Source organism: Zeus faber, assembly GCF_960531495.2.
Source record: "Zeus faber genome assembly, chromosome: 21".
Lineage (NCBI taxonomy): Eukaryota > Metazoa > Chordata > Actinopteri > Zeiformes > Zeidae > Zeus > Zeus faber.
In genome coordinates this window covers 23,262,494-23,278,156 of record NC_137208.1, presented here as the reverse complement: position 1 = coordinate 23,278,156, position 15,663 = coordinate 23,262,494, and the positions used below count along the sequence as shown (strand labels likewise).

General features: G+C 42.8%; 1 protein-coding gene across 1 annotated transcript; it reads left to right on the top strand.

Annotated features, from left to right (window-relative positions):
* Positions 1 to 3,397: 3,397 nt before the first annotated feature.
* nup50 (nucleoporin 50) lies at positions 3,398 to 15,336 on the top strand. The gene is made up of 8 exons (XM_080022262.1): positions 3,398 to 3,536; positions 7,501 to 7,579; positions 8,085 to 8,168; positions 8,887 to 9,076; positions 11,434 to 12,075; positions 12,693 to 12,777; positions 13,043 to 13,161; positions 14,077 to 15,336. Exons 2-8 carry the CDS (start codon positions 7,511 to 7,513, stop codon positions 14,274 to 14,276), a joined length of 1,389 nt encoding a protein of 462 aa, XP_079878388.1. The 5' UTR covers positions 3,398 to 3,536; positions 7,501 to 7,510; the 3' UTR covers positions 14,277 to 15,336.
* The last annotated feature ends 327 nt before the right edge of the window (positions 15,337 to 15,663 follow it).

Here is a 15,663-nt window from a genome sequence, read left to right as displayed (position 1 = left end):
GGCCGCAAGTAGGCCTTGTTTGGAGAGAAAACATATGTAACCCTACAATTCAAAATACAAAACCGGACAAGGAAATGGTTCTTTTCAGCACCGCTGTCAGCCGAGCTTTGTTACGTTTAGAGGTCATGGAAATACCCTGTGATGTCAGTCAATTTTTGTTTGAATGACTGAGTTCTAAACATTTATTTATCTTGAGTGGTCATACTGGATGACAATTTAATGAAACAAAAACCAGCATCATACTGCATGGTATATTGTGCTTTAAAAAATAGATAGATAGATAGATAGATAGATAGATAGATAGATAGATAGATAGATAGATAGATAGATAGATAGATAGATAGATAGATAGATAGATAGATAGATAGATCACATGAATAGGCAATACAGTGGAAACCGCTTATATGGATCAGAAAGCTTGGGACACAATCATTCCTATACAAATGCTGTGTAAATTATCTGTTATAGTCATCAAGTTGTCTGCTTATACTGTTCATTTTGGGTCTTTTCATACATGACAACATGTGCTGTAGCGTATGTTGTCATGTATGTGCATGTGCATGTGCTATGGCCCGTCAGGATTTTGCATAGCACTAGCGCAGCGCCCCCAAGGATTTCCTAACAATTTTACATTTTCATTAAACATTTTAAGTCCTGTCCGACTATTATTTTAAGTTTCAAATTTATTTAAGTGATGATTTGTAAAGCAGGCAGGTGTAGAGCAGTGGCTTAAAGGCTTAGTGAAAAGGGAGCAATCACCAATCCGCCGCTCGTCCCTGTTTCCCGTTTCTCCAGGAAAAAACAAAATAAAAACATGATATATTTACATCATGGGAACACAGCACAGTGGGGATAGGTAGATAGCTAGATTGTTAGCTTAGCTTATTTCACCACTGATGCTCTGATTTCGACCTGGCGTTTATATAGTGTTAGGGGAGGGGCCATGCCAGATAGCGAGGCGTTACATCGCACCCCCCTGATTTAGCCCCTCACAAAAAATCCAGACCACAAAAATGGTGAGAAACGGTCTAACTCCACAATTAAGTACCACATATTTCACAGTCTTTTCACATGTTTTCAGTAATTACTTTCTAACATGTATAATGTGTTTAGAAACAAAACACTGAATTCACTTTACAGGGACTTTACTGGGGGCAATAAACAATCTGTTGCAAAGATAACCGGATGGCTTTCCTCAGAGCGCTCCGTGTAAATGATCCAATGAGCACCACTTTGGAAATAAGAGAGAAGAAGCATGTTCGCTGAAGATGTGAATTGAAATTGGCACAATTTTAGTTTAATTTAATTTATTTTGATTGCGCAATGATCGACATATAAACATAAACGCCGCATTGACTGCTTCGGATCCTCGCTGCGATACATCAACGTCACAGCCATATTAGAACTGGCAAGACTGGCCTGTAAACAAATACAAATAAACGATTTTTCTAGATAAGAAGCACTATAATGTTTACAGATTTCAATTAGTCATTTTTATATTCAAGGGTTTATGATCTACGTGGGGTAGATGGCTTCTCCACCTGTAATTTCCTCTGATGGATGTGCATTGGTTGATGCACTTCCTACGACGCACTGCCATAAATCCATCATTTTCGCAGGAGTTCGTACCCTGTGGCAGTCCGAATGCATAGTGATATGGAGGCTTATAGGGAACCAATCTGTTTGTAAATGTCAGAGATCTAATATGTAGATGCGCCTACTCAGCTGGCAATCAAAAATACATCCAAAAAAAATTCACAGAAAAAACGTGAATTGAATACCAAGGCTCAATAGGAAAATTCACAAAACCTGGAATAGGAGACTATTTGGAGTTGGTTGATTGTCTGTGTGTCCTTCGGTTTTTTGTGGGTTCGAGCCCCCTTCCACCTATTTGCAAGAATCACAGATGTTCAACATCTCTTCATGAGCCTTGATCAATAGCTTGTCTGCGTGCCGAGGGAACACGCAAGCTTTGATTCTCCTTACAACCTTGAAGCGTGATTCCATACCCGGTCCTGCTGTGTGCCTAGGCCTGCATCGGCCATTTACTGGATGTTGGAAGACTTCAGAGAGGGCCCCAGTGAGAGGCCTCCCCCCATAGGGCGCAGACGGGGCCCCTCCGTTTCCCCGTCCGACTGTAATTTGCCAAATACAGTAGGGACGCCGGGCCCCCCTTTTTTTGAGCTCATACATATATCCCATGACAGGCCGCAATGTTTTACTCCGAAATCCGGGTGTTTTTTCTTTCCTTCGGTTTTCAGTGAGGCTATTTCTGACACATTATACAGGTTTCCCTTTTTTGTGGTGCCAAGACTTCCCGATTTTTCCCCTGCCAGCTGGTCAAGGGTCTCCTGCTGCCGCTAAGGCCCCACAGCTCACTTCCTACTTTCTCCAGCACCTGTTCATATTTGGCAAGGCGACCTAGGATCCTGAGAGCTTGGAGACGGGCCATCTGCTCCCCGACACTGCAGTATTTTAACCTCCATCCCCGAAGTCCCTGTGTGCATCCCGATTTATTACTGGCTCCCTGGCTACCAGCAGCGGCGTCGTCTGTAATGGATTGGCTGGCGTATCTCAAAACGGCTACCGCTGAAGGGAGAGTCTTTCTATCGCAGTGGGTCTTGAAAGACCGTTTGAAAATTCCCAATTCAAGAGTTCGATGGCGACATGAATCTCGAGTGACTGGTCACAATAGTCTACGTGGTAGACCCTGAATCCTCTACGATGAGAACCTGCGACATTTCCAAAGCTCTTCATTATGTTTCTCGATCCAATTCATTCATTATTAATTCAATTCTATCGATTATTAATATTAATGATACTGTGTGTGAAACGATTTATATTGCTATCAGCCGGTGGCATAGGTTTAGTTTGAACATTGGGGGGGACACATTAAGTGGGGGTCTGAGCGTCAAACACTTCATTTCCTGCATTCTGGTGAATTTTTATGCACCAATTTGTGCCTTTTCCGCATCAATCTATGGTGGAAATGTGTTCACAAGAAAATAAAAGTCATCTTTTCTTGTTTTTATTGGGAGGGGAGGACAAATGCACATGTGCTAAATATTGAGGGGGACGTATCCCCTGCGTCCCCGAAGTCTTCGCCTATGCTATTGATAAAATCTGGTTGAACTGCATCTTTCCTTCTAACACAGGAACGAGATTTTTTATATATATATATATATATATATATATATATATATATATATATATATATATATATATATATATATATATATATATATATATATATATCTTCCCCCAGTAGAGAGGTTTACGTAAAGCGTTCAAGGTGAAAGTTGTATTTCACTAACTACATGTCCCATGTCTCCATGTCATGGAGATTGTCCACAGTGCACATGCGTAAAAAGGTGGGGCGCGCCAACCGCGGATATCCCGTTCTTCAAAATGGTGGCGTGACTAAGGCTGGTTTACCCGTTTGACAGCTCTAAGTTACTTCCAATTCCAAAACGCCGGTTGTCTGGACCTGTTTTAAACCGAGAGACGTAAATAGGAAACTTTGATTCCTGAGCAGGGTAACGTTACGTTTTTTACATTGAACCACGAGCAACTGAAGCTAGCTAGCTTTGAAACGTTAGCTTAGCTAGCAGCGTGTCTTTGGCTAGCGCCATGTAACGATGCACTTATTTATCAGCACGGACACCTCGCTGCCCCAGCGAGCCCCAGTTGAAATGTCCACCGGTCGGAATGAACATTGTTTATGGATCATACGGTTTCCTGTCACAGCCCAACCGAACCAAGCCGTCTTGTGTCTGGCGAGTTAGCTAATAAGTTACCAGTGTGACGTCATTTGGTAACCTGAGCAGCGCGGCTTGACAAGCAACACGATGGATGGATGAATTATTGGATTGATGATATTATTTTGGTGAATCGATGGATGGCTTGATAGATTATTGTGAATAGATCGATGCGAAGATACTTTATTCATCCCCGGCGGGAAATTACAATGATACAACAGCATACGTCAAAACATAAGGCAATAAGGCATAGTAATAGGAAAAATAATAAGACAAAATGTCAATATAAAGTTAACCTAAAACGTAACTAAACAATTCTGTGCACATACCTTGTACCAGGAGGGACTTCAGTTTGTCATTGTTTTTATGGCAATTGTCTACACTGTTAATGTTCCTCACATCATCACTAGTGCAGTGTGCTTGCATAGCCACACACTGTTATTCCAAAACGTATTATGACTATAGACACGCTATTCCCCCTACACTTTTCAAGCCGCATACAGGCAAAATATATAACTACGGGTTGCTGGTGTCCAACTGTTTGGCCAAAGATTCCATTTTTGTACTTATTTTGGCCCCTAAGTGTTGGAGAAAATCCTCGGGATCACCAACTTGTTCAGTTGTTGGAGAAAACCTTTCTTAACCCTGTTTTAATCAATTACTCTATTCTGTTGATTAATTCAAGTATGATAAGAATTACAACCTGTTTCGATCAAATACTCTATTCTGTTGATCAATTCAAGTATAACAATTACCTTTGAGGTTCTCCGCGTGCTCGTTGATGGGTAGGAGCGTCAATCAGAGGACGTAACACGACTTTAGGAGATGGGCATATTTATTGTCAGGCAGAGTCAAAAAGTGCAGGCTCAGTTCGCGAAGTCTGAGCCCGGGCTCAGGGCCAGTTCTTAAAGTCTGAGCCCAAGTCTGAGCCCCTTCTTCCCTGGATCCCTATATAGTCTAATGTACGCAAGTGGTCACAAAAGGACATATGGATCACAAAGAACAATGTACATGCAGAACCACGTGAACAACATGCGCGCGACTGGTCACAAAAGGACATTTCCAACCAGAGGCGCCATATTATTTCTAACAGCCCTCCTTTTGACCTCATTAAACATGAGGTTTCTGTCACACAAAATAGTGTGACAGAAATTACATATAAGGGGAATCCCCCACATATCCCTGACCCCTGGTGGCCGCAGCGACCAGGGGGCATTATTATGTTATGTCTCTGTGACGTCACAACTCTACCCTGATAATAAGACGAGGAAGAAGCTCCGTTTACACCAAAGGGAGAAACAAAGGCACGTAGTAGGGATGCCACGGTGAGGAGTGTGTCCCTGCCGTTTAATGAACTCATGACAACACTGGTGTCACTGGACATTTTACAACTGGGGGCGAGGCTAGCGAGGTGTCCCCATTCCAGGTCCCGATCTAGACCTGATCTAGGATCTAGATCTTCTCTCCTCTCATCCAGTGATAAGCAGGCTATGCTGCACGCGCACGAAGCAGACACTTTCACTTTTGTAGCGTCTGATTAAGTATTGATAACACACTTATTATTTAACAAAGTAGAAGTTTTTTCATTTGATTAACATCAGTGCTGATATGCGAAAATTTACTAATTCGATTTTATTTGTATTTAAAAAAAAAAAAAATGCAAAACGACAGTGGGGGTGGTGGGCACGTAATGTGTACCAGAACACCGATAACTGCGACAACCCTAGCACATAGTATGTGAGAAGGAACGTAGTATGCGTGTGTATGTAGCACGCATGTGACAGTGATAAACAAAGAAGATAGAATAGAAGAAGCAATATTAAGTGTGCTGCCAAACACGCGTTTATATATACACACAAAAAAAACCCGCTCTCACACTGCTTGGTGCTCATAGGCATGAAAATGAATCCATTGCATTGTGCCGCAGAGCATGATTGTCCGACTTTTTTTGTTCTATACAAAACGGAATAGGGAATGTGGAAGGAACAGGGTTGCAGATACGTACACTAAAACTAACCTGACGAAAGTACCCTGGCGGGGGGAGCATGGACGTATTCAAAATAACCTCAAGTAACACATGCATGTCATTTTTCACCCATAAATTTGTTTCATCTTTAGCTTTTTAATAATACAACTACTTTACCCAGGAGTTAATTGCATCAAGATGCATTACAAAATGGTGCAGAATTGTAGTTTGTGTAGTTTTAGAGGTAGGGTTTAGGCTATGTATTAGGGGTGGACGGTATTAAAGGTATAGAAAGTACACCGTTTAAATGAATGTATGCATTTGAACTACGGTATGGATTTTCACTGTACCGTGCGGACTGGTAGAGCCCTCACAGATCTAAAGTATGGTTAGTGTGAAAATCGATTTTCCATACATATAAATTCTGAATATTTGAAACCGTTTCAATATTCATTTTTCCCACTATTGATATACTGGTACCAGCTGTGCTGCCACGCTCTCTCTTCTCTCTGACAGTCACACACACCCCGCTGCAGCACCCACATAGCCCACCTCCTCGGAATGACGGTGAGGGAGGTGGGAAAAGAATATAATCGGTGTACACCCGAACACCGTGTAACACCGATAAACGCGGCAACCCTAATTTGTATTTATTAGGTAATTTGTATGCACTCAGTTTGTGCCTGTGTATTGTGTTTTAATGTTTACTGTTTTCTGCCGTAAACCAATTGCACTCAGGCCTCTAGAGAATGCCCCAAATGAGTGTCAGGTTATGGATGTTTGTGTTAACAGACATTGCATGTAAAGAGTGATAAAGACAATTTTCCACCAGCAAGAAAACAGAACCTTGCGCTATTCTACTAGGGCGATAATAATATTTTGATGGGGAAAAAACACCAGTGACGCCAGAACATCTTGATAAGCTGACCCAACTGTTATGGCATCAAAGGTTCACGATGCTGACTATAAAATAGAAACTGGAATTGTTGTGTTAACTTATACCCTTTTAACATAAAACCACACCAAAAACTCTGTTACACCCACTGACATCCGGCATTGGTAATCGGTGGCATGAACAGGACACCGAGGTCACCCGCCAATTTTGGCCCGATAACTGCAGCGATGCGACACGCATTGAAGTTCCCGACATTGGCGTATAGACAGGAATATTATTAGATAATTTCATATCCCATTTATAATCCAAAATCTAAATTTTGAAGTTATTTACTTTTTTCCCCCGCATTGGGGACCATGAAATGTTTTGAGTGGGGATCGCACCTTGGGGACCACAGCAGGGAGCCCCCACGCTCCCTTCCAGGCCTCGAGTCACTCCAGCATTGCCCCAAGCCAGTGCCCACTCCCCCAGAGTGGCCGATGGTGCACCATGTTGCTTCAAATGTAGTGTTGGGTTGTTCATGAACAATCCGATTTTTTGGAACGGCTCAAAATACTTTTTTTTTGACAGTTTTGTCGTTTGTTTAAGTTCACATTCACTGGAACCATGACACACCCCTTTTCCAACGCATTTGTGACGTGAACGTGACAAACTAGAAAAAAACAGCATTTTTTCCTGGCAATGAAAAAGGTGTCAATCATTTATTTTAGCGGGTTTATTGGGTAAAAGAAACCCGGGTAGTCCCACTCACTAACTTTGATGTGAAAATGATATTATCATCCAGTTATTTTGCCCATTTCACCCTTCAGTATCATATAGCTATAACTTTGTACATAAGATGAAGGTCTGCAAACATAAAGTTTTATTTGTCTTTGTTATAGACAAGGTGTGATGGCAAAGAGAAATGCTGATAAGGAGCTAACTGACAGGAACTGGGATCAGGAAGATGAGGGGGAGGAGGTGAGTTGAAACATGACAGTGTTCCTACGTTGCACATAATCATCTTTACAGCTGGATATAAGAGGCCCAACGGTGATACTTGAAATTAGTTTCAAGTTAGGGATGCACAAATAAGTAACAAAATAGCACCAATTCCTAAACCCGCTACCAACTAAACTGGACCAGGTCACATTCTGTTCTTGTAACTGATAGTTTCACAATATATCAGATTTTGTTTCAACAAAGCGGCGGCTATATCAATTGCAAGACAAAACCTTGACCTTCGAAGGTTGTCGGATTCAGTCATGTCACTGTTATTGTAACTGAAACATTCAATTCTCACATGTATTGGAAAGAAGCTCTGTAGTTGTGTGTCAATGTATGTCAACAGCTTTTAATGCATGTTCCTGAGAGCTTGGAAGCAATAAAACAAACCAAAATTTTGATGAGACATGGTGCAGGTGCTGGGTGAAAAAAAAATTGAAAACTCCTCCCTTGAGCGATTAACTGATGCCCTGTCTATCAGGCAGGGACCTTTTCAGTTGCAAGCCACGATGTGCTGAAGAACCGAGCAATAAAGAAGGCCAAACGCCGAAATACTGGAGGAGAGGTAACAACTGCAGGAACCTTTACTAACTTTAAACCTTCTCACAAAGATGAATTTGATATGTATTAATATGCTACATCCAGATGTCTGTATACATACGAGTGCTTAACTCTGTTCTGAATCTGATCCGCATTGTCCGCATAAGTTTTTACTTGAAAATACTCAATCACGTTTTGATAACAATCGATGGTTGTTCATTATGAGTTTTTAGCGTGATTGTCAAATGAAACTACAAAAATGCGAAATCTAAACTCGTGATCGCTGCCCCCCAGCGATTGGAATTTTGCATGATCGTCCAAGTCTAGTTTGAACTATAGCAATGGTGTTATAAAGGTTATAATAGAAGAGGTTGGTGGAAGAAGGCGCTATTCTTTTGAGAGCAAGAACACAAATTGGATCCTATCCAGCCATGAAAATGTATGATTCTTCACACCACGACATGCGAGTGCCTAAAAATGGCGGGTTTTATTTTTGGAGTTGCTTCATCGCTAATGTGGCTATATTTTAATGCTGTTATCTTCCATGGATATAAGTAGCTTTAATACTGGATTGTTACATTGACACATGTCGGCTATCTGGTCCGGGCCTGGATCATGTACTGGTTGGAATTTTCTCATAAGTAAACAGAGGTCCTGCCTAGCGGGCCATGGTTGCATTGTTTCTGTCTCATGTTTTTATTTTTTATACTCTGTGATGGCTTCATGTCTATTCTGTATCTTAGCCTGAGAACCCCGGAGCCTTCAAAAGTTTCAAAGGCTTCTCCCTGACCCAGCCAGCAGCCAGCGGAGGGCCCACCACCGGGTTTTCCGGCTTTGGTAACGGCGCTGGCTTTAAGGGCCTCGCTGGCCTGACCAATGGAAATGGCAGCGCTCCTTCATTTGGAGGCTTCTCTGTAGCGGCCACCACACCTGGTAAGTGGCGGACTTGCCTCATTTTTGTCTCCCTGCCCTCTATTGTGCTGTATTTTAAGGACGGTGTTGCAAATTAGCATCCGCTATAGACACTATGATACTCGCATCTGATAGCTGTTTTAGATTGTGTATGTATACTGTATCTGACTCTATTAAATAAATCATAAATACATTTCCAGGTTCTTATTGAGGCGGCCAATAGGATGCTTGTTGTTTATTTTGTTTTGGGCCTGATGCAGATTATTTCAAGGCATGTAAGACAATACAAGGCAATAACTTTCTACATACATCTTTGTCTTTTTTCTACTAAAATATTGAGTTACAGGTTACTGCTTAAAAAAACCTTTCTGCCTTTTGCTAATATTGTACATGTTATTATTTTACCTAAATTTCGCCATGCTACTCATCCCAGTTTTTGAGTTACATACGTGTGTAAAAATAAATAATAAAAGGACCGGCTTGATCCTGACGGATGTGCTATAATTCACATACTGTAATTTCCAACTCAATGTTCCGTGCTATTTCCTTCCATGACGTCTCAATCTTTGTACATTTTAAAGGGGACCTATTATGAAAACCCAGTTTTTCAGTGCTTGTGCACATACATTTGGGTCTCTGATGGACCTAATAACACACTGTATGTGCGAGATAAAATGTGGTGAAACAACCCATTCATATTTGCAGCCCTTATCTACGTAATTTAGGGCCTCAGTAGAATTAGAGCCACCCCCCATCCGAATAACTCCACCCACGGCTGGAGAATAACAGGCGTTGCCGGGAACTGCTGTTTGCTTCAGAGACCAGTACAAATTTAAAGTAATAGGAATTAATACCAAATGTCTGTGAAGAAACTGCAGACGATGCAAATACTTACATATTTAGAAAATAATTTTGTGTGTTTCTTTCCAAAAAAATAATAATAATATGCGGGAGATAGACTATGGGCTGCTGTGCACGATCCACTTTTAAATTAGGCCTTATAGATCTAATATAAGTGAAGATTCAGCAACTGAGATTTAGATTGCTTATTTCTTGCCTAAAATTTGTTCAGAAACAGATTTTGGTGGACTGATAAGGTGTAATCAGTGAAAGTTTACAGACTAAATTCAACAGAACCCAGAAGTAAAGCTCAAACCCCATTGGCACACAGAACCCGAAACTTGTGCTCAAACCACATTGGCTCACAGAACCTGGGTCTTCAGGAGGGTGGCCCCACCCACAAAAGCATCCCGTCCTCGAAGAGGAGAGGTTAGAGCCATGTTTCTCAAATGGGGGTACTGCAGGGGGTACTCAAAAATATAAAATAAAAATGTGTTAAATGTTGGTTATATATAATGTTAAAATAAAATGAAATCATACAATGCACATACAGTACATAATTTTTTTTCTCCTAATGCCAGTAAAGGGTATTCAGCTGAAAAAATATCTTAGATCACTACTCCACTTACACAATTTTTTTACACAATCACTACTAAAAAAAGTTTGAGAACCACTGAGTTAGAGGCATGTTAGAATGATTAGAATGCATAATCTGAGTGGTGTTTTTTTTATTTTATTTTATTTTATTTTTTTATTAATATTATTTTTTTCCAAAAAAAAGTCACATGTTTTAGGGACCTCGGGTCTCCTTTAATAATTTTGTATTAAAAAAAAAAAAAAAAAACGTTGGAATTTCATCACCAAGTAGAATGAAGAAATGCGTAGGAGGAAATGACGTGACAGAAATGCGTATGTGGCCCAAAGCAAGCCATTGCTCCGGCTGTGTTTTGGCGCGCATCCATAAACCAGACCATAAATCGGCCTTTACTGTAACAATCCTTTAGTTTTGTCTGTCCACACACTGAATAGATAAACAACTATGGAATCTACTGCCACAGAATGCTTATTATAATTCTAAGTTATCAATATTTTGGGCGAGTTCTTTTCCTTTTTTTTTTTCTTTCCTTCCATTATCTGAGAAATAATAATATCAAGCCCTACGTTGGCCACGGTGTGTGTGTGGGGGGGGGGGGGCGGTGGCTGACAGTACTCCACTGTATGCATGTAATTGAGTTGAAAAGCTCCCACATTGTCATTGGACAGGGCTGACCATTTGAAGCTAATGAAGCTGAATCAGCGGGGCACTGTATGTTTGTTCATTTCATGGCCATTGCTTGAGGGCACAGTGACAGACAGGGCTGCAGTTTTAGCTCTGTTGGGGGATGGGGAGGGCGGGTGGTGCTTTCTCAGAAGCAGACACATCATAAGCATCACCCCCCCCACACTCCTCTTCCCTCCACCCAACCCTGAAATGTAGGCTGCTCTCCCTGTGCGGGGGTATCTCTGGATAACCAGGGCTGTCCTCTCTTCCACCCCAGGTCTTATGTTTAACGGCCCCGCCTCCACCAAGCCCAGCGCTGACGTCGGCAGCAAGCAGAGCAACGGCTCCGTCCCCAGCTCCTCTCAAAGCTCTGGTGCTTGCAGCGGCGGCAGTGTAGGCAGCAACAAGGAGTACAGCCGCCAGCTCACGGCTCTCAACTGCTCAGTGCGGGACTGGATCACCAAGCACGTGAACGACAACCCCCTGTGCGACCTAAACCCCATCTTCAAGGACTACGAGCAGCACCTGGCCAGCATCGAGAGGAAGTACGGAGCCGCCCAGCCAGCCCATGGAGCTTCTGAAAGCAACTCGTCGGGGGAGAAGCAGGGGGACGCCAACCCCCCACTTTCCTCCTCCTCCTCCTCCTGCTCCTCCTCCTCCTCCTCTGCTGCTTTGTTCTCCTTCGGCAGGGACAAGGAGGGCTCCGGCCAAGACAAAAGCGGTGGCTCTGTGCTGCCCGTGGGCGGCACGTTCAACTTTGGCCAGAAGGTGGACAGCTCAGCGCTAGGATCCAGCCCCCCCTGCTTCTCCTTCTCCTCCAAGCCCTCCTCCTCCTCCTCTGGCCAGAGCTCCCTGTTTGGAGCGTCAGCGGCGCCCTTCTCTTTCAGCGGGGCGAAGGCTGAGGCTTCCCAACACACAGGTACACCGTCCTCAAATATTCTATACTAGTTTTATCATTCACAATAAGTAATGGACATATTTATGATAACATTATTATTTTGCTGGAAATATTGGAGCAGTCATGTCTACGCAGTGATGAAGGTTTTGTATTTCTGGAATCTAACAGCATTTAGTTTGATTGGACTGAATCATGTGCTTGCTAGACTTGGTCAGTGCTAAAATATAATTTTCAGAGTTGATTTTAGATACATTTCTGGCCCGAGAAATGAATTTGTTCCAGTGATCACTTCTTCACTTTAGTGATCATTTTACAGTAGTTTATGCTTTTATAGCCTTGTGTCGGCTTTACTTTGTGTAAGCCTGAATAATTAATAGAATCGTAGATTCCAATTTCTCCATTTTCAATGTGTGGTATTTCAAGTATGCTATGTGTATATGAAAACTACTCCTTTTGATATACTAGCATGTGGGCAAAAGTGATTTGACACCATAAGTGTTTAAAATTAATAAAAAGTTTAACAACCTAAGATATAGCCACCTCCAGATTTCCAAACCAAAGTTAAAGGATTTACGAAGTAGTGCTTTGCGCACAGGCGCGGAGTCGCGTGATGCAGCTGCGCTGTCCATTTTCTGCAGATGAGAATGGAGATGAGGAATCGGAGGAGCCGCCCAAGCCCGAGGTCCGGGAGATCAAGGAGAAGGACGCCTTCTATTCTAAAAAGTAGGTCTCCAGGGCGAGGCGTCGGGAGATCGCCAAGCACAAGAGTCTGCCTAAATGAACAAAAGAAAACTAGTGTTGTGGAATCTTTTGTAGTTCTATAATAGGAAAATCAAGACCGTTTCATGGGTCCTGTTTCTAAGAAGCCCAAATTCGTCACAAATCCGTACCAAATATCCAAAACTGTCCCGGTGTAATATCGCAGTCACTTCTCTGGCCGAACAAGTGCAAAAGGCTTAATCTGGAGCTGACGTGCTGTTCCTCTCAGGTGCAAGCTGTTCTACAAGAAGGAGTTGGAGTTCAAGGAGAAGGGAGTGGGCACGCTGCACCTGAAAACGACTGCCGAGTCAAAGACCCAGATGATAATTCGAGCCGACACCAACCTGGGTAAGTCACCGCAGGCTCGGGCCGGACAAAGAAAGAGCCCAAAATACCTTAATAATATCTTGATTAATGATGCAGCAGAATAAAACATATTTAAAAGTGTAACAGGACACTGTGCTATGTTGGCGGTGCCTCCTGCCACTGACTTGCTGTGTTTGGGAAAGCTGCTGGTTCCCTTCCTGTTTGGAATTCAGAGGGGACCCGTCATGTTTTCAGCTGTCATTTCCTGCCACCCGTAAACACCCGCTCAGGATTGGCAAATCCCCAAATGTGTCTCGTGTTTATTTTGGTTTCGTTTGCGCTTAAGAGCAATTTTAGCAATTATGGCAATTGAACACTCCTACAGTTGAAATGAAGTTGTTTTTTTAGGTCTGCTGAAATGGTCTCTGAAGAGCAGTTAAACTGACAGTCTAACCCCGTATACAGTGATTTGTGTAAAGGAAATCAATTACTGGCATCTCACTCTTATTGAAATTGAAAATGTTGCTGCTAGGAATCTGTCATTACGCCAGGGCTTATTTTTAAGACTAACCTTTCAGAGTTGCTGATGAGCTTAAATTCCGGCTGTGGGTGATTGAAAGTGAGCTTACCAGACCAGACACCATGTGGAACTCTAGGTTTCACATCTGTGGGCTACAGTGGCCTCTAGTGGCCGTTTGGTGCTACTGCAGCTGGATGCACATTTCTTAATTTTTTTAAATTCCTGAAACTAAAACCCTTTTGCTCTTAAATAAATTGACGTGTCCCATTCGCAAAATAGTTCGCAGTTTTATGTAGTTAATATTTGGTTCAGTTTTTAAGTCATTTTCACTCCAGCCCAATATCGATATACAAACCAAGTGGCATCGGCAACCGAACTCTTTGTGGTTTTTATTATTATTTTTGTTCTGTGAGTAAGCTTCCTGTGTCCCACCCCAGGGAACATCCTGCTGAACGTCATCGCGCAGCCCTCCATGCCCTGCTCCCGGGTGGGCAAGAACAACGTGGTGGTGGTGTGCGTCCCTAACCCGCCGGTGGACGACAAGAACCCCAGCGGCCCCGTCCCCCTGCTGATCCGGGTCAAGACCGCCGAGGACGCCGACGAGCTCCACAACATCCTGGAAGAGAAGAAGGTCTAAAGCACAGGCAGCGTCCTCAGCCCCACCCGACCCGCACCTCCCGGACGTAAAGGACAGCTCCATCTTAAACCCCCAGTGGTCGCTTACTGATCTGTAAGCTGCCGCAGCGATGTACGTTTGTGTCGACAAATTGATTATACTGTGAAACGTTAAGTGGGTCCCACTGTCTTTGCAGTAATCACTTTTTATTTATTTTATTTTCCTTTTATTCGCCGACGCTCCCGTCACGCGCTGTCTAGGCAACATTCCACCAGTTTAAATGACTGCAGTGTTTTTCCTTTAAAACAAAAGAAATGCGAGGAAGGGGGTGAAACTTCAATTCAGGTGTTTAGGTTTTATTTTTGGGGGGTGGGGGGGTCGCTTTGTGAGTATGAAAGTATTCGTGTCGGAGGTCGAGTGTTTTCTACTTTGCAATGTCTGGGTTTAAAATTTACAAAGACACAAAGTAATAATAGTGAATAGTAAAATGTCACATACTCCTGCGCCCGTGTCTTCAAAAACGGCAACTGAAAACCTCCAAAATAAGTCCCATCAGTTTGACTTTACAATAGGTTTTTTTGGGGGGTTTTTTGCATCACAATTTTCATTTTACTTTTTAACCCCCCCCCCCTCACCCCACGCAAAACCGGAGAGGTTGCTGGTTTGTTGCTTTTTTTTGTTTTGTTTTTTTTCCCTGGTCTCTACACCAAAAACATGGACCATCTGTGAGTGTGCCTCCGTACCAGACGTTGAGGCATGTGTTATTTATTGTACAGGTGGAATTTGTACTCTGGTAGAAGTAGCTACAGCAGCCACAAATCATGAGATTGTGTTATGTGTATGTTGCCCCCGCCCCCCCCCCCCCACACACACAATCAAAAGCGTCTATGAAACTGTAAAGGGAAATATATGAACATGTTTTGTTTTTTTTCCCCACATGGCAATCTCTTCTAAATGTGGGTGTTATTTTGTTTTTAGTTTTCTTTTCCAAGTGTCCTTCCTACGATATTGTTTTTAGGCCATGATGCTGTCATCGGTGTCTTGCTTAATTTGAATCAGTGATTAAAAGGAAACGAGCGAATGCGTGTTTCTTGTCCACCTGGTTTATCCATGCTGCTATTTATCACATTTTTAAAAGATGAAAGGCACTTGTCTTATTCCCGTATTACCACCTCTGCCCTGGATCAACTGCTCCGGGATGCACTATGCCAAGAAGGCAAGCCGGCCCTCAGCTCCTCACATTCATGTGGATGACACCTACCACCTTCATGGCAACGGCAGTGGGCTCTCAGCGGTAGCAGGAGTGGTTTGAGGAACATGACAAAGAGTTCAAGGCGTTGCGTTTGCCCCCAAATTCCCCAGATCTCAATCCAATCGAGCATCTGTGGGATGTGCCAGCTACCACAGG

Bases quoted from the DNA above. Each gene is read 5' to 3' on its own strand.
- nup50 (XM_080022262.1), top strand. From the start codon at position 7,511: ATGGCAAAGAGAAATGCTGATAAGGAGCTAACTGACAGGAACTGGGAT. The intron at 7,580-8,084 runs GTGAGTTGAAAC...CCTGTCTATCAG, and splicing joins AGGAAGATGAGGGGGAGGAG to GCAGGGACCTTTTCAGTTGC. The intron at 12,076-12,692 runs GTACACCGTCCT...CATTTTCTGCAG, and splicing joins TGAGGCTTCCCAACACACAG to ATGAGAATGGAGATGAGGAA.